The following is an 18,679-nucleotide window of genomic DNA, read 5'->3' as shown; positions in this document are numbered from 1 at the left end:
AGGCCAAGGTGCTTGTGTTACAATAGAAAAGACACACATTTCCAGAGGCTTGGCCTAGATCCAGAGACTGGAATAATTAGCACCAGATTCAGAAGCTAAATGCTGTTCCAAAGTCTCTGTCCTTTCTGCTCCTTTATCGAGTTACGTTCTTCCCCTCGTCTCTGTCTGCAGTGTGTGTGTCGACATTATGTTTAAAGTGTGTGTGCATGTGCGTGCGCACACGTGTGTGTGGCTGTGTGCAAAGCAAGCCTCCTGCCGCAGGAGTAAACTTGTTAGCTGTGTTTCTCTTCCACTGCTGGCACAAAATGTTCTGTGCCAAAATGGAGGCAAGTTTCCTGGACACTGTTGAGAAGGGCTCTCCATCCCTGTTCCTGGAGAGCTACCGTCCTGTAGGTTCACTCAAACTCTCATCTAGCGCACTTGATTCTAATAATTACCTGGTTGATAAACTGAATCAGGTTAGTTAGAACTGGGGTTGGAGTGAGAATGTACAGTGACAGGCAGGCTTGCAGTTTTACAGCAAAGAAAACAGATAGTCTCAAACGGTTAAAGAAACACGACTCCTATAACCAGAGCGACCTTTCTTCTTCCTGCGCGATTTCGATTTTCGATACGTCGCAGGCCGTTTTAAACTAATCCTGGGTCGCTAATTATTGGTTTGATAAACAACGTTGTACAGTCGCATCACCTAGCTAGCTAACAACCAAGTATTTTGACAGTAGGTCTAGGAAATGTTGATTGGCAGAGGAAGAAAGCTCTGCTACTCATGTGCTTTAAAATATAGGACTCCCATAGGCCTCATGTAAGGACTCCCATAGGCCTCATGTAAGGACTCCCATAGGCCTCATGTAAGGACTCCCATAGGCCTCATGTAAGGACTCCCATAGGCCTCATGTAAGGACTCCCATAGGCCTCATGTAAGGACTCCCATAGGCCTCATGTAAGGACTCCCATAGGCCTCATGTAAGGACTCCCATAGGCCTCATGTAAGGACTCCCATAGGCCTCATGTAAGGACTCCCATAGGCCTCATGTAAGGACTCCCATAGGCCTCATGTAAGGACTCCCATAGGCCTCATGTAAGGACTAAGGACCCATAGGCCTCATGTAAGGACTCCCATAGGCCTCTAAGGACCCATAGGCCTCATGTAAGGACTCCCATAGGCCTCATGTAAGGACTCCCATAGGCCTCATGTAAGGACTCCCATAGGCCTCATGTAAGGACTCCCATAGGCCTCATGTAAGGACTCCCATAGGCCTCATGTAAGGACTCCCATAGGCCTCATGTAAGGACTCCCATAGGCCTCATGTAAGGACTCCCATAGGCCTCATGTAAGGACTCCCATAGGCCTCATGTAAGGACTCCCATAGGCCTCATGTAAGGACTCCCATAGGCCTCATGTAAGGACTCCCATAGGCCTCATGTAGGCCTCAGGACTCCCATAGGCCTCATGTAAGGACTCCCATAGGCCTCATGTAAGGACTCCCATAGGCCTCATGTAAGGACTCCCATAGGCCTCATGTAAGGACTCCCATAGGCCTCATGTAAGGACTCATATAAGTCTAATGTTAGCCTAAACTATCAAAAATCTCTTTCTGGTGCTCCTTACATTCTGTTTGGTGCTTAATGTTTTTTAAAGTGGGAGCAGTGTGTATGGGTTTGTGGATGAGAGAGTGGTGTGTGTGTTTATGAGAGGGAGACAAAGTGAATGTGTGAGGGAGTGTGTGGTAACTGAAGAGTAAAGAAGGTTTTATGCAGTTTTCCCAATTGCCACAATGACATGCAGATCATTATGCATGCATATTTCTCCCTATTCCTCCAGCCAAGTCACAGGTAGGCCTTTGCAAATATGAGCAAAGTAGCCATTCTATTCAGTGTTATTATACAGTGTGAAGTTAAAATTCAATATATGTTGTATTGAGTAGAAGTGTGAATACAGCCCCACAGTGGAGGTGTCATATTACCCATAAAACCTAGCGGTCAAGCGGGGAAATGGTTCCAATCGTTTTTCCACCCTTCATTTTCCCATGGGGAATTTTAGGAACACTTAAAATAAAGGCTGTGCTTCGTGTCGGCTTACCCTGACGTGATGTTTTAATAACCATGGAAATCTCTCTCATACAAGGTGACTTATCAATATAGTCGGCTCTACTTACTCTGATAGGAACATGCTATTTAGCATCAAAGTAGACATTGTGTAAGACTACAAATCCCTGCAAGCTCCTTCACGCCATCTCTAGTGGACACCTTCGCTAACAGGTATTGTGTCAATTTAAAACGTCCTACTTGGCCTGGTATTGTATCGTTGGTATCATGACAACACTACAGGAGGGTAGCTCTCCAGGACCAGGGTTGGAGAGCCCTGCTGTACAGTATATGGCGGAGAGTGACTGGGACACACCCTAGTCCTGGGGCTGTGTGAGAGCTGAGAGACCAAGGAAACAGGAACGGGACATACCACATTTCCTGCACTTATAGGAAGAACGCCTGGTATACTTTCTAATGTTATTGTAATGAAAGTCAGTTACATTTCTCTCACTCCTCAAAATACTAACTAGCTACACACATTAGCTAGAATGTTACAGTCAGGAAATGAAACACTTGGTGCAAATAAGGAAAATAATTTTCTTAACGATGTCATATGCTACAGCCATTCTGTCCTTTGCAACATGGTCTCATAGTGACAACTGCATGTCCAAGCCCCATGGCTGTGTTGAGAAGGCTAAACAGAGAGCATGGGGACAACTGTGTGTGTGTGTGGTCTTGTTCTTCTATCCAATGAGGCCAAAGGCCATTTTAAACTTAAGGGTTAGGTGTAGAGATTAAGGTTAGGGGAAATAGGATTTTGAATATAAAAAAAAACTAAAAGTAGAACTCCACAAGGATATAAGAATGTGTGTGTAATCAAATTGTTTTGGGGCGTACATAGTTTAGCAGGTGTTATGCAGATGCAGAGAAATGATTCTGTTCATTAACGTTATTTCCTATCAATCAATGAGAGAGAACGAATGTGTGTGTGACCCAGATCTATTCAAAAGCCACAGTAGGCAACCCTCCCTTTAACAGTGAACGCTGTCCAGTCATTTAGGACAACAGCTTTACAGTTGACTGCTACTCTTGGACGTGGAAATCCAATGCCAACGTTTGACATGCAAATGATGAAAATCAATATCACCAATATAATAGCTACAAAACGTTGGCTCTGGTATATTGTAAATCAACGCTTTTTTATTTGATCAAATCACCATAAAATTACAGCATATGTTTGGTTTTGAGTCGAGTCCCTAAATGTAGCTTATGGTCGAGATATACCAATTATTCTAGCAACATGCAACAACAAGCTTAAAAGGCACGGAAAACTTGGTGGGCGGAGAAAAATCAAGTACCTACTAGTAGCTAGCCTGCTAGTACCTACTGTAGAACATAGTAATGTTAACTGTCTAGCTAACAGGCGAAATAAAACATCAACACATAATTTGAATGTTCATTAGATACGATGTCATGAAAAGTTGAACGGTTGCTTACCCTGATTTTCTCCAAGGGAGTGAATCGTAACTCGTGAACGAAAGGATTTCTGAACGGGGGAGGCAAGTCCGACCCATCTTCATTCTCCGAGGAATGATGCTGCTTATTTGGCAACTTCATAACTGAAAACAAATAAACAAACAGTTATCAGTTAGCAACAGGTTCTCTTCCACAATAAACAGGCAATGCTTCTTTGAAATCGACTATGTAGGCTAGCTACACGGTGCTGATCTGTCGGCTCGAGGACCATCAATTCGTTCTCGTCTGTGAGGGAGATGACGTATGTGTGGTGAGCAACAATACTGGAATCGGTTGTTTGCCTTAAATAAAAGTTCTCCAAGTTCCCCATCTTGTTGGACTATATGCTAAACAGGTTTGGGATGTTGCTATATAGGATCAACTGAAGACATTAATGAGTTAATTTGACAAAAGTAAAACATCAGTTGAAATCGCACTGTGAAGTATTAGACATCAGAATTGCATTGGAGGCATACTTATATTGCAATGTATAGTCTTACCTATGGCTCTTGGGTCCATGAAATGGGCTATCAGCCTACTCAGTGACACTCAGAACACATCTGTGAAGAGCATAGGTGAGGCTGTACGTTACAATATGAATGGTGACTTCCCACAATTAAAGTACCACAATAACAGTTGTGACACTACAATATGTCTGTGTGGGGGGGGACACTCATGATGAGTTCCCTTTTTTTGTGGCACCCACCCCCATCAAAGTTGCCCATCCTTGGTCTTGTCCAATTGTGGCACGATTCCGCTATTTTAACCATTTACATGTTTCAATTGGGACTTTTATTCTGAAGGCAAACCGCCAATTCCACTATTGTTGTTCACAACACACTGGTAGGGAGATAGATGTGGGGCGGTGAAGGGAGGATGGCTCATTTGAGCATGCAGGGACTGCGCACGCGTATTAAGGAGTCCCTTTTTCTGAGATCACTTTGGAAGGTGTAGGATCCTTTTAATACTTTTTTTGTACAGTGGTGCCACAAATTCAGCACACATGCCACACACAGACACAGGCACACACACACACATCGATAACTGATATGTGTCTTTGAGAAGTGCCAGATACCTTTGAGTGTGTGTGTACGAATATGTGTGTGAAGTTGTAGTGCTTCCTCTCTCACCTGATCCACCAATAAATGTGTTACTCAGTGCAGATTAGTCTCATTGACTAGACGTAACATAGTAAACATAAATCTGGGACACTCAAATTAGCATAATATGTTATGTTAGGTATGGTTACATAAGATAGAAGGTTACTTGAGGCAAAAATTATAGGAGGGTGGTTGGTCTGAGGGGTGAGCGTATAACGGAAACATCTAGCAAAGCAAAGTTTGCGTGTTCGAATCTCATCACGGACAACTTGAGCTTTTTAGCTACTTTGCAATTACATAGCATACAATTAGCCACAACAAATTGTAATTCCTAACACACCATACCTTTTGTAAATCTGTAACATATTGTATGAATTGCAATTCATAATATATCATAGGGAATAGATGATGGACAGCCACAAATGAATACTTAACAAACACAGACAAAATCATATGAAATGCTCTGAGACCATGTTTCTCAGTTTGAAGTCTTTGGGTCTCTCTTGTTTTAGCCTGGTCTCATAGACTAGACGTAACATAGTAAAGGTACACTCAAATTAAACTGAACAAAAATAAAAATGCAACATGTAAAGTGTTGGTCTCATGTTTCATGAGCTGGGATAAAAGATCCCAGAAACGTTCCATATGCACAAAAAGCTTAGTTCTCTCAAATTTTGTGCACAAATTTGTTTCCATCACTGTTGTGAGAATTTCTCGTTTGCCAAGATAGTCATCCACCTGACAGGCGTGTTATATCCAGAAGTTGATTAAACAGCATGATCATTCAACAGGTTCACCTGCTGTTGGGGACAATAAAAGACCATTCTATAATGTGCAGTTTTGTCACACAACAATGGCAAGATTTGAGGAAGCGTGCAGTAGGCATGCAGACTGCAGGAATGTACACCAGAGCAGGTGCCAGATAATTGAATGTTCTCTACCATAAGCTGCCTCCAACATTGTTTTAGAGAATTTAGCCGTATATCCAACCGGCCTCACAACCGCAGACAACATGAAAACACGCCAGCCCAGGACCTCCACATCTGGCATTCTTCAGCTGCGGGATCGTGACTACTAGACCAGCCACCTGGACAGATGAGGAAACTCTGGGTTTGCATGACCGAAGAATTTCTGCACAAACTGTCAGAAACCATCTCAGGCAAGCTTATCTGCGTGCTCGTCTGCGCAAATGCTCACCTTTGATGGCCACTGGCACGCTGGAGAAGTGTGATCTTCACGGATGAATCCCGGTTTCAACTGTACCGGGCAGATGGCAGACAGCTTGTATGGCATCGTGTGGGCAAGTGGTTTGCTGATGTCAGCGTTGTGAGAATGTATTGTTATTGTTCATTCAGTATGGATGTCGTAATAATTTGGGATAATTTTCATTGAAAGTTCTCTCTCTATCAGGACAGGAGAGGCCCTGCCAGAGAAACAACAGCAGGGTCAACAGTTAAAGAATAATTCCCAGTAAATTCAAATAATGAATCACACACTGACAAGGTGGTTCCTATGTGACTGTGACCAGAAGCTTGATTTACGTACATGCCAGTCCATAAAGTCAACCACAAGGTCAATATTATTTATACTACTGACTGCCAAGCTTGGAAACCCATGCACTTCACCCACACACACCCACACACACCCACACACACCCACACACACACACGCGTTATGTTCTTCTTTCCTCGTGGGGACATAAAATGAATTTCCATTCAAATTCCTATTTTCCCTAACCCTTTCCCTAACCCCACAACCTAAATCCTAAACTAACACTAACCTCTTACTCAAACCCTACCCTTAACCCTAATTGTAACCCTAACCCTAACCCCTAAGCTTAAAATAGCCATTGTCCTCATGGGGATGTGGGAAATGTTGTTTTACTGTCCTTGTGAGGAATATAGGTCCCCACAAGGATAGAAGAACCAACCCACCAGATTACTCCACTTTGAGTCACACAGTACTGAAAGAGATGGCTAGGTGGCTATTGCAGTTGCCAAGATTTTTGTTTATTGAAAAATATCTCAAAGTAGACATACCGGTTTCCAGAGCTCAGGTGATTGCACATTGGTGGCCGTCAATACTGCACTATGTGCATTTCATAATGTTACTGTGTCTCTTTGTCCTACAGAGAACGCTCTGCACAAAAAAAGTAATCCTGGATTCATAATTGGAAAAACATTTAGTAAATTAAGATCTAATACCTCCCTCTTCAAACTGTAAGGAACTGGAAATACAACTTATGACAAGGCTTATTGATAACCTCAGCATATATTTTTGATTCACCAAACATCAGACTCTAGCTAGCACGAACTGTAACAAGGGCATGACTATCTGGTTTGCATAGATCGGAGATGTGGCCCCCTAGTGAAAGCTAAAACAAAACATTTAAGTTTTAAAGTTCATTTCCTGCAATTCTACACATTGTTTTTTCCACCATGGGGTGGAGGGGTGATTTTGCAATTTTCTAACTCATTCAATTTCATTTTGCCATGGGGCGCACATTTTCTTTTGCAGTTTTACAGCTAAATGTTTGCCATTTTTAATATGATAATCAATGGGCCCCGGGCGGTAAAGCAACCATGGCCGCTAGACTAACTTACCAATGGAAGAAAAAGACTTGGACAAGGCTAATTAGGCCTTTCCTGCAGTCATTGACCAAAAGCCTCTTTGGCCTCATGGGTGGAATATTATTCATATATTTTCAATTTTTAAAAACCTGACCAATTCAGTGTTTCTATGTCAAATAGTTTTGTTATATTTCAGTCTTCTGTGAAGTATATAAAGTATAATATTGTGATCCAAATTCACAATTGAATACAGTTCAACTCTATATCTGACATGCATTTCAATATCTGACATGGTACAGGTGTCTTTTTTTCTAAGCTCATAGCCATGTGTGTGAGGTGTACACTTTATAGTTTCTAAGTGGATTTGTTTAAGACTACCAAGATTTAGCCCACTGCAATTAAAGGTACTGCTGACGCACAACCAAATTTCGAAATTGCACCTTGTGTATTCTACTATTCTAACTCTCAACAGTAAGTTCAGACCCCGACTGAGAGCCCCCTCCCCCCAAAAAGACTGTATTTATTTCATTGGTGTGCGGGCCTACAAAATGGGGGCCACCAGTTGCCCATCCCTAGCATACATAATACAGGATGTGGCTAAAAGTCTCACTGCTGCAATCAGTCAAAATGAGAAGCTTTATTCCACTTTCAAATGTAGCCTATATGTTGGATAATTGCTTGAATCTAAATTACATGTCAGCATGGATACACATGGTTTTTATACAGCTCACAAAAAGCAGTGAGTAGTTAAATGATTACATTGAGTCCAGGAATAGAAATGATTGGTGCAGAGGAAAGCAATAGGCAAATTAGACCCTGGGTATTTGATCTTCCTAATGACCTCCATGGCAACGTTAATTGTTCTCCTAATTATTAAGCTCTATCAAACCTTTCGATCCTCATTGAATGGGCATAATCTTGGAGAATGGGGCAGATGAGTGTGTGTGTCCTTGATGCATATTGTATGAAGATATTTATGGCATGATTTTCTAGGGTTCTGTGAGCTGACGTTTTGGCGCCATAGTGTGGTGATGGACAGCACTTGAACAGTGGACATAAAAATGCATTTACTCGGGTTTATTAATTATGGAAGCAAACAGAGTTAAACAAGTTTCTATTGGACAAATTCTGGTAGATCCATTCCCATTTCGTTCTAATTAAGAAATGTTTTGTAACAGAAACAGTGTAATGAATACAGCACTAGCCTATTGCTACCCTCACATTGTCTCCTAGCTATGGATGAGGATTGGAACAAGGCAAATAGAGAACTACTCCTGATTCCTCATATCACATTAATGAGGTTCAGGAGACCAAATGGCTCTCTATTAGATCAGCATCATTTAGTCCCTAAATAATGAATGGGTGCATTAGCTCTTAGCGACTATTAGCAGAGTAGCTAGCTCTCATAGTAGCAAAATGTTCTCCATTGAGGTAATAGTGCATTTAGGCTGCCAGCTGTGCATGTATCAGAATAGTTTCTTCTCTACTGTGTAGTTTTCAAAGGTATAACAGAAGGGCAGAAGAGGACTTGTTGAGAAAGAGAGAAGACAGGTAGTTGGCAGTGAGAGAGAGAAGACAGGGAGGTGGTGGTGAGAGAGAGAGAGAGAAGACAGGGAGGTGATGTGAGAGAGAGAGAAGACAGGGAGGTGGTGGTGAGAGAAGACAGGGAGGTGGTGGTGAGAGTGAGAGAGAAAAGACAGGGAGGTGGTGGTGAGAGAGAGAGAAAAGACAGGAAGGTGGTAGTGAGAGAGAGAAGACAGGGAGGTGGTAGTGAGAGAGAGAAGACAGGGAGGTGGTAGTGAGAGAGAGAAGACAGGGAGGTGGTAGTGAGAGAGAGAAGACAGGGAGGTGGTAGTGAGAGAGAGAAGACAGGGAGGTGGTAGTGAGAGAGAGAAGACAGGGAGGTGGTAGTGAGAGAGAGAAGACAGGGAGGTGGTAGTGAGAGAGAGAAGACAGGGAGGTGGTGGTGAGAGAGAGAAGGCAGGGAGGTGGTGGTGAGAGAGAGAAGACAGGAGGTGGTGGTGAGAGAGAGAAGACAGGGAGGTGGTGGTGAGAGAGAGAAGACAGGGAGGTGGTGGTGAGAGAGAGAAGACAGGGAGGTGGTGGTGAGAGAGAGAAGACAGGGAGGTGGTGGTGAGAGAGAGAAGACAGGGAGGTGGTGGTGAGAGAGAGAAGACAGGGAGGTGGTGGTGAGAGAGAGAAGACAGGGAGGTGGTAGTGAGAGAGAGAAGACAGGGAGGTGGTAGTGAGAGAGAGAAGACAGGGAGGTGGTAGTGAGAGAGAGAAGACAGGGAGGTGGTGGTGAGAGAGAGAAGACAGGGAGGTGGTGGTGAGAGAGAGAAGACAGGGAGGTGGTGGTGAGAGAGAGAAGACAGGGAGGTGGTGGTGAGAGAGAGAAGACAGGGAGGTGGTGGTGAGAGAGAGAAGACAGGGAGGTGGTGGTGAGAGAGAGAAGACAGGGAGGTGGTGGTGAGAGAGAAGACAGGGAGGTGGTGGTGAGAGAGAGAAGACAGAGAAGACAGGGAGGTGGTGGTGAGAGAGAGAGAAGAGAGGGAGGTGGTGGTGAGAGAGAGATAGGAAAAGGTGCATCTGTCAATCAGTCAAACACTTTAATGTGGCAATACAATACAAGTAACAAACAATTCACAGGGCCATAAACAAATCATTATCATAACCCCTGCTCCTCTTCACCACCTCATCCCTGCCTTTGCTTGTGTCTGGGATGAGCCTTACAGAACACAAACAGACATCCTCGCCGCACCACAAAGAAGCAGTCTTTACAGCGGCGTTTCAGAGCACTCTTGGTTTTCATCCCTACAGCGGGCTGGAGGCAGGCCAGGTGCTGACACTGGCCCTGGAGGGCGACCCGGCCCTGGGAAGAAGATCCAGGGGAGAAGGCCAAGGGCTGGATGGGTCTACTTGGCATCAGGAGCACTCTGACTGGGTAGGATGTAAGGGAGGAAAGGCATCGGGAGATGATAGTGGTGGTGATAGGGTAGGATTGGCTGAGGGTGATCCGGGTCAGATGGCGGGTTAGGGAGCTGACGAGGTGGTTCAACAGGAGTGGAGCCATGCTTTCACCAACACCTGCCTGGAGAGAGAGAACATAAATACACACACACACTTTTTTTTAGGACGCATCTCAATAGTTCAGTTGCTTTGCTCTTTCCATTCCTTCATTATCACTGATCTGACAGAACAAGCAATATGGTGGAAATCTATCCAGTTATTTCAGCTACTAGTGGTATTGAAGGAGTAGAGGCAATCAAAACAATGCAGATTTTTTGCAGATTCTATCAGTCTATACAGTGCATGTTTCATGCAGCATGTGGATTCTGAAGGCCAGACGAGATCATCTTTCTACTACTCAATTAGGCAGTACCAGTACTTGATCAAAATACATTTATGAATGTAACATAATATGCACCAACCTTTCAGTTATAAGGACGGGTTAGAGCTGGGAATAAACTCCAGAAATGCACCGTTTAATCAAAGCAACACTGCCGAAGAAGGATTACTCTCGCACGGAGATATGGCTGCTTCCTGAATGTGACGTAAATGACTTTGAGAAAAGTCACAGCGCGTGCGCTGTGTCGTAGAACCGCAATGGGGAGAATCTGTGCCCACTAAATACACTTTCTCGCTTTCATTTAAACTGTAACGCGTTGCAGAATTGATTAACTACAAAGTATTTACAAGAATCCATTCCTTAATACAACAATTATGTTACTGTTGGTTGCAAACGATTCGTGAATATTTGATGAAATTCACAGCACTAGGACCAGGCGGTCGTCTTTGGAGGTCGGAGAAGCTCCCTCATCTTGCGTATAGAGTCCATTGTAAACATGGCTGCCGCTGTGCATCGGATTCTGTCCTTCAGTAGAAATGCTAAGGCGCTTGTATCGCCTTTGAAGACCTCGGCGGTTTCTCTACAGCGCTACAGTTTACAAGCGTCGACCACTGGAGAGCAAATTACCCACACCGGACAAGTAAGGCTCAAACGTTAGGTTGTGTGTGTTGGGTTACCCCGAAAATATGTAGTTACTCGCTAGCTACCAAGCTAACGACACCTACTAGCACCACTAACTAACGTTTGGCAAACGTCTCAGATGTTGGGGTTGTCAATTAAGATTTGACAGTTGGTCCAGCTTTGAATTGTGGTCACCAGCTAGATAGCTGCTCACCCACTAGTGGGGTAGTTAGGCGTTTATTCACGGTCAGTAAGTATTGGCACTTCTATCACGATAAAAGCGAGTAAGGGTGACACTTTAGTTAACTAGATGGAGTGTCAGAGTTTACATAACTATTTTATTGATGGTTGTGAGATGATAACCTTACTGTGATCATGTATTGTATGTGTAGAATTTGATCAGCTATATCTGATTGTTCTGGAACATCTCTATTACAGTGTCTGCATGTTGTTTCAGGTGTATGATGAAAACGATCCCAGGCGGGCCAGGTTCGTGGGCCGACAGAAAGAGGTAAAACGACATTGTCTGAAAAGGCCATAGTTGTCATGTGACTTCAATATATTATTTACTTTTTTGCACACCAGTATTTCTACTTGCATCATCTGCACATCTATCACTCCAGTGTTAATTTGATAAATTGTAATTACTTTGCTACAATGGCCTATTTATTGCCTTACCTCCATACTCCCATTTGCACACACTGTATATAGATTTTTCTATTCTGTTGTACTTCTGACTATTCTGACTCTATTCTGACTGTACTTTTGTTTATCCTATGTGTAACTCTTTGTTTTTTTTGTTGCACTGCTTTGCTTTGTCTTGGCCAGGTCTCAGTTGTAAATGAGAACTTGTTCTCAACTGGCCTACCTGGTTAAATAAAGTGTGGGGGGGGTGTAGAAGTTGAGTCCTATGATTCATACCACTACCTGTTCAAGTAAGGCCTAGAGCCTCTTTACATTGCTCGGCAAAGTGGCCATTGATAGATTTACAATGCATATTTAGTATTCCACTGAGAGGGAATTTGGACTACAAAACAGAGTGTAAGCTACTGACGGTACTGTTTGTGCTGTGTGTTTTAAGGTGAACAAGAACTTTGCCATCAAGCTGGTGGCTGAAGAGCCAGTCAGTTGCATAGAGGCCAGAGTTGTGTCATGTGACGGTGGTGGAGGAGCACTGGGCCACCCAAAAGTCTACATCAACCTGGTAATGATGTCTGTAGTGCACATGTCCCTATAATGTACACTAGTTGGTATCGAAGTCAGAACTCATATAAGCTGTGACTACATAACAAGCACGAGCGCAGATCCTGTATTCAATTTCAGTTCAATGTGTGCTCAAGTCCAATTTACATGACTTGCGCAAGAATTACATTGCACCGTGCAAGCCATTGTGGAGGCACAATCCCAGAAAGAATGCCTGCGCCAGGCTCCACAATGCTTTGGAGTCAGCTCTCAGCGTTCAAGTAAATTGAACTTTAACACAGCGCTGCGCTTGGTGACTTGCACAAATCAAGTCAACAGGCTTTTACATCGGGTCGGTTCTATTTTTCAGCTTCATGCTACTTGGTGATTTGGTCTATTTTATGTGGTGTTCCATTGTGCTAATGTCTGTTTTCTGTCTTTCTCCAGGATAAAGAAACAAAAGTGGGCACATGTGGCTACTGTGGACTGCAGTTCAAGCAGACCCATCATCATTGAGATGCTTTCTCAGTCTTCTCTCTCTCTCTCTCTGTAGTCTGTCATTCTGGTTAATAAATTATATCTAATTTTCTCCTCAGTCTGTATCAGTTCCTATGATGTGGGCTCTATGCATATGGAAGCTTCATCAGTTGGTAAATGCCTAGTCTTGGCACCCAGACCCAAATCAAGGCTCCCATTAGAGACTAGTAAATGCCACAATATTCTTTCTAGATGGCTTGGTTCAAAATGTGTTGAATCTATTCCTCAAGTGATTGCAATGAATTGTGTTTCTGGACCCTGCAGAAAAGAATAATCGGGTAACTTTTCGATCTTACAGTTCCCTGTCTCACTGCCAGAGGGCAGCATTGGCTGACTTGTCCAAAGTGTTCATGCAATAGTAAATGATTCAGTGAAACAACAAGGTACAGGACAGACAGGGTGTTGTGGTTACTGTAGAAGCTGTGATGGGGTTAGTTTTGACAAGGCATTAAAGACTTATTGTGTACGTGACAATAACCCAATGGCTTATTAAATAAATATGCTGTGCAAGAGGCACTTCCAGTGCTGATATCTTAATCATTTTTCTTAAGATGCGGTGCCATCAGAAAGTATTCACTCTCACCCCTTGACCTTTTTACACATTTTGTTGTGTTATAAAGTAGGATGACAACTGATTTCATTTTCTTTCTTTTTGTCAATGATCTACACAAAATGCACTCAGTGGAAGAATAATTCTAACATTAGTAATAAAAAAAAAGAAATTAAACATGATTGGGAATATTTAACCCCCTGAGTCAATACATGTTAGAAGCACCTTTGGCAGCGATTACAGCTGTGAGTCTTTCTGGGTGAGTCTCTAAGAGCTTTCCACACCTGGATTGTGCAACATTTACCCATTTATTATTTTCACAATTCTTCAAACTCTGTCAGGTATTGCTGCAGATTTACAGTACCAGTCAAAAGTTAGGACACACCTACTCATTCCAGGGTTTTTATTTTGACAATGTTCATTGTAGAATAATCGGGAAGATATTAAAACTATGAAATAACACACATGGAATCATATAACCAAAAAAGTGTTAAACAAATCAAAATAAATTTGATATTCTTCAAAGTAGCCACCCTTTGCCTTGACAGCTTTGCACACTTGACATTCTCTCAACCAGCTTCATGAGGTAATCACTTGTAATGCATTTCCATTAACATGTGTGCCTTGTTAAAAGTGAATTTGTGGAATTTCTTTCCTTAATACGTTTGAGCCAATCAGTTGAGTTCTAACAAGTTAGGGGTGGTATACAGAAGATAGCCCTATTTAGTAAAATACCAAGTCCATGTTATGGCAAGAACAACTCAAATAAGCAAAGAGAAACGACAGTCCATCATTACTTTAAGACATGAAGGTCAGTCAATACAGAACATTTCAAGAACTTTGAAAGTTTCTTCAAGTGCAGTTGCAAAAAAACATCAAGCTCTATGATGAAACTGGCTCTCATGAGGACCGCCACAGGAAAGGAAGACCCAGAGTTACCTCTGCCGCAGAGGATAAGTTCATTCGAGTTACCAGCCTCCGATTGCAGCCCAAATAAATGCTTCACAGAGTTCAAGTTAGACACATCTCTTTATCAGAGGAGACTGCATGAATCAGGCCCTCATGGTCGAATTACTGCAAAGAAACCACTACTAAAGGACTCAAATAAGAACAAGAGAATGGCTTGGTCCAAGAAACACAAGCAATGGACATTAGACCAGTGGAAATCTGTCCTTTGGTCTGATGAGTCCAAATTTGAGATTTTTTATTCCAACTGCCGTTTCTTTGTGAGACGCAGAGTAGGTGAACGGATGATCTCTGCATGTGTGATTCCCACCGTGAAGCATGGAGGAGGAGGAGTGATGGTATGGGGGTGTTTTGCTGGTGACACGCAGTGATTTATTTAGATTTTAAGGCACACTTAACCAGCATGGCTACCACAGCATTCTGCAGCAATACACCATCCCATCTGGTTTGCGCTTAGTTGGACTATCATTTGTTTTTCAACAGGACAATGACCCAGCACACCTCCAGGCTGTGTAAGGGCTATTTGACCAAGAAGGAGAGTGATGGAGGGCTGCATCAGATCACCTGGCCTCCACAATCACCCAACCTCAACCAAATTGAGATGGTTTGGGATGAGTTGGACCTCAGAGGGAAGGAAAAGCAGCCAACAAGTGCTCAGCATATGTGGGAACACCTTCAAGGCTGTTGGAAAAGTATTCCAGGTGAAGCTGGTTGAGAGAATGCCAAGAGTGTGTAAAGCTGTCCTCAAGGCAAAGGTGGCTCCTTTGAAGAATCAAAAATCCAAGATAGATTTGGATTTGTTTAACACTTTTTTGCTTACTATATGATTCCATATGTGTTATTTCATAGTTTTGATGTCTTCACTATTATTAGAATAGTAAAAATAAAGAAAAACCCTTGAATAAGTAGGTGTGTCCAAACTTTTGACTAGTACTGTAAGTCAAAACTCTAACTCAGCCACTCAGGAACTTTCCCTGTCTTCTTGGTAAGCAACTCCAGTGTAGATTTGGCCTTGGGTTTTAGGTTATTGTCCTGCGGGAAGGTGAATTAATCTCCCAGCGTCTTGTGGAAAGCAGACTGGGCCAGGTTTTCCTCTAAGATTTTATCCTGAAAAACTAATGTCCTTAACAATTACAAGCATACCAATAACATGATGCAGCCACCACTATGCTTGAACATATGGAGATACTCCGTAATGTATTGGATTTGCCCCAAACATAACACTTTGAATTCATGACTGTGAGGTTGACCATGCAGTCGGATTGGAACAATGTGGAGGCATACGAGGATGATGTGTTGTTTCTTCCAAAAGTGAGGCTTTTTATTAGCAGATAAAGAATTAATATAGCTGGCGACTCTACAAGTATTTACAAAAACAAACAGGACGATGAACAAAGAGGCCTAATAAACTCAAAAGAAAACCCAAGCTCAATAATTGTCTGTTAACCAAGCAGCATGTCATCCTTACCCTGTCTGTCTCTCAAACAGAAATACCAATACCCATCAAGCATTTGACAAATGGGAAGAAGCCCTTTCAAAGCCTGCATGAATTAATATCTAAACCTTTTCAGATGCTACACACATAAATAACCTTAAGCGCATATGTCAGTAACGGTGCAACCATGCTTTTAGCATCAATACAATCTGGGATATGAACATGTACGTCCATCCGGGGATAAGAAACTTCCAAAATACTGTACACTGATTAAACCATGCGCTCTTGAATGCATTCCATTGCCTGTCAATGCTCTGACCAGATAATTAACAGATAACCCTCTACAATCAATGAGGAAATGCCAGGTAATAATTTACCAAAAGGACATTGCTAAACCATTAATCCTTTGCCATGTCTGATTATTAAAATAAGGCATGTCTTTAGATAATGTGACAGGGATCATAGGGTGATCATCACAAGGAGATCATTGGACGATCATCACAAGGAGATCATAGGACGATCATCACAAGGAGATCATTGGACCATCATCACAAGGAGATCATAGGACAATCATCACAAGGAGATCATTGGACGATCATCACAAGGAGATCATAGGACGATCATCACAAGGACAAAAAGTGAATTTCTTTGACACTTGTTTTGCAGTAACGATGCATGTTTTGGAATATTTCTATTCTGTACAAGCTTCCTTCTTTACACTCTATCATTTAAGTTAGAGAGATCCTCATAGGACTCATCCTGCATTCATCCACCCTTCCACTCCCAATCCCCCCTTACACATACTCTCGCACCCCACCCCCACCCCCTCCTCACTCCCACTCCCCACGCTGCGCTCTGCCACCCCTGGAAGATGTCAGGGGGGTCCAGTCTGATAGGGAACAGCCGCGCGGAACAATACATGTTTGAAAAAGATGATATATATATTTCAGCAGCCATATTCTCCATAGACCTGCATGCCAAATTGGCCTAGGCAGGGTGTAGTAGGCCTGGGCTACAGATACAGACAGGCAGTGCTAGAGCTATCCTGTCCTGTCCCGGGCTGGCGATGCAGGCATCCATTGGAACAGCGTTTTCCACACCATGGCGCTCAGGTTGGAAGGAAAGCATCCAAGCTGATATAATTGGTCCTGGTGACACAGGAAGAGAAGGTTTGATGCGATGGTAAGAGGGTAAGACTCATTCATAGTCAGACCAGGGATGGGTGATTGAAAGAGAGAGGAAGAGGCCATTGTTAGAAAGGATGTTCGGTCAGGGTTAGGGAGTTGAGAGGTTGAAAGGCGTGGAGGTTTTAGTGAGACACACACACTGGTTGGTTAAGAGGTGTGTGTGTGTGTGTGTGTGTGTGTGTGTGTGTGTGTGTGTGTGTGTGTGTGTGTGTGTGTGTGTGTGTGTGTGTGTGTGTGTGTGTGTGTGTGTGTGTGTGTGTGTGTGTGTGTGTGTGTGTGTGTGTGTGTGTGTGTGTGTATAGGTTGCAGGCTCTTGGCTGGCTGGGGCATTGCTCTGAGCAAAATTTTCAGATGAAACTGAGCATATGAATTGTGTTGAATAAAACAGCGCCTTTTCAATTATTCATCCCTCTAAAATACGCGGACCACCTAATAGATATAGAGATGCAATGCTGTGAGGAAACTGTGGGTATAATTTAAGATTGCCATCAAACTCTTCAGATTCAAACTTATTTTAGTCTGATGTGCAATTAAGCTTATGTTCATTGTCTAGGATGGGTGCAGGCTGTCAAATCACTTTTTTACAGGAAGAGAAAACGCATAGAAATGTTAAAGAAGTTGTATGTAATAATGTGTCCTTTTTAAGAATGTCTTCAAAGTTCTGTTGTTTCTTATGCAAACAAAGGGAAGTAAAAGTAGATGTGTTGTGTGAGAAGAGCAACTCAGTAAAAATCTCCAATAGATTCCTCTATGCAGAAGATGAGGAGGATAAATACCACTGAATTTCCTCTGTGCGTGCACACACACACACACACACACACACACACACACACACACACACACACACACACACACACACACACACACACACACACACACACACACACACACACACACACACACACACACACACACACACACACACACACACACACACACACACACACACACACTATAATCACTGTATTCTCCCTCAACATAAAATAACAATTCTCACTGTATAATTGCCCCATTAAAAGATTGTACCTCTAAGATCTGTCACATTACTGAGCCTCCAGCCTTACTAAGGAGCTACCCCTGATCTTTCTTTAGCCAATTATCTAACCTTCACTTCTCTAAAGTCACTCTGGATCTAAAATGCCCATAGACACAGATCTAGGATCAGCTCATCATCCTTCAATCCTAACCTTTACTATTAAGGGTATAAAAATCATAGCTGACCTTAGATCAGTGTGTTGGAGGGGCTTCCTCCTACTCAGCCGAAGTAACAGAGTACAGACGTCGTGACCTTTACCATGGAGACGATATGACATGTTCTAGTGCCAGGGACAGAAAGGGTAGCTGGGGGAAGCAGACACCTCTGCCAGGGGGGGTGACGTGACAGTCTAGGGAGAGAGTTAGCTCTCAGCACTCTGATAGCCTCAAAAGACCTGAGTGTGTGTGACAGGACACAGGAGAGAATGGTGTGGCCGTGGTGTGTGTCTTGGAGAGGGAGAGAGGGGGGGGGGGAGTATGTGCGTTTGTGCATGTATTTATATAAGTGTTTGTGTGCGAGTGTATCCGTAGGTGCGTGTGTCCATAGGTGTATGCGTGTCCGTAGGTGCATGTGTGTGTGTGTGTGTGTGTGATGGAGGGTGTT

The 18,679-nt window shown here is 43.0% G+C and overlaps 3 protein-coding genes across 7 annotated transcripts in view; 1 reads left to right on the top strand and 2 right to left on the bottom strand.

Annotated features, from left to right (window-relative positions):
• Positions 1-4,115, bottom strand: part of LOC124043326 (lysophosphatidylcholine acyltransferase 1-like) — a 36,159-nt gene extending 32,044 nt beyond the window's left edge. For 2 of the 5 annotated variants that reach the window (XM_046361828.1, XM_046361829.1), the window contains exons 1-2: positions 4,044-4,115; positions 3,526-3,647 (exon numbers count right to left, since the gene is read on the bottom strand). In XM_046361828.1, the coding sequence (XP_046217784.1) occupies positions 3,526-3,647; positions 4,044-4,062 (141 nt within the window). In that variant the 5' untranslated portion in view covers positions 4,063-4,115. Of the gene's footprint in view, positions 1-3,525; positions 3,648-3,745; positions 3,820-4,043 lie in introns of those variants that run through there. The other 3 variants (XM_046361826.1, XM_046361827.1, XM_046361830.1) reach the window with 3 other exon arrangements.
• A 5,693-nt stretch (positions 4,116-9,808) lies between these two features.
• Positions 9,809-10,813, bottom strand: LOC124042747 (39S ribosomal protein L36, mitochondrial-like). The gene is made up of 2 exons (XM_046360851.1): positions 10,645-10,813; positions 9,809-10,304 (listed from the first exon to the last, which is right to left on the bottom strand). The coding sequence occupies exon 2, from the start codon at positions 10,284-10,286 to the stop codon at positions 9,909-9,911; it is 378 nt and encodes a 125-aa protein (XP_046216807.1). The 5' UTR covers positions 10,287-10,304; positions 10,645-10,813; the 3' UTR covers positions 9,809-9,908.
• On the top strand, positions 10,714-12,960 carry LOC124042746 (NADH dehydrogenase [ubiquinone] iron-sulfur protein 6, mitochondrial-like). Its single transcript, XM_046360850.1, has 4 exons — positions 10,714-11,202; positions 11,641-11,694; positions 12,265-12,387; positions 12,813-12,960. The coding sequence occupies exons 1-4, from the start codon at positions 11,059-11,061 to the stop codon at positions 12,879-12,881; spliced, it is 390 nt and encodes a 129-aa protein (XP_046216806.1). The 5' UTR covers positions 10,714-11,058; the 3' UTR covers positions 12,882-12,960.
• Positions 12,961-18,679: the final 5,719 nt, after the last annotated feature.

Source organism: Oncorhynchus gorbuscha, linkage group LG09 (genome assembly GCF_021184085.1).
Source record: "Oncorhynchus gorbuscha isolate QuinsamMale2020 ecotype Even-year linkage group LG09, OgorEven_v1.0, whole genome shotgun sequence".
NCBI classification, from domain to species: domain Eukaryota; kingdom Metazoa; phylum Chordata; class Actinopteri; order Salmoniformes; family Salmonidae; genus Oncorhynchus; species Oncorhynchus gorbuscha.
The sequence above is the reverse complement of the archived record's forward strand: the minus strand, read 5'-3'. Positions and strand labels throughout refer to the sequence as shown.

Coding starts and splice junctions, on each gene's coding strand:
- LOC124042747 (XM_046360851.1), bottom strand. CDS start 10,286: ATGGCTCCACTCCTGTTGAACCACCTCGTCAGCTCCCTAACCCGCCAT.
- LOC124042746 (XM_046360850.1), top strand. CDS start 11,059: ATGGCTGCCGCTGTGCATCGGATTCTGTCCTTCAGTAGAAATGCTAAG. Junction 11,203..11,640: donor AAATTACCCACACCGGACAA/GTAAGGCTCAAA, acceptor ATGTTGTTTCAG/GTGTATGATGAAAACGATCC. Junction 12,388..12,812: donor CAAAAGTCTACATCAACCTG/GTAATGATGTCT, acceptor GTCTTTCTCCAG/GATAAAGAAACAAAAGTGGG.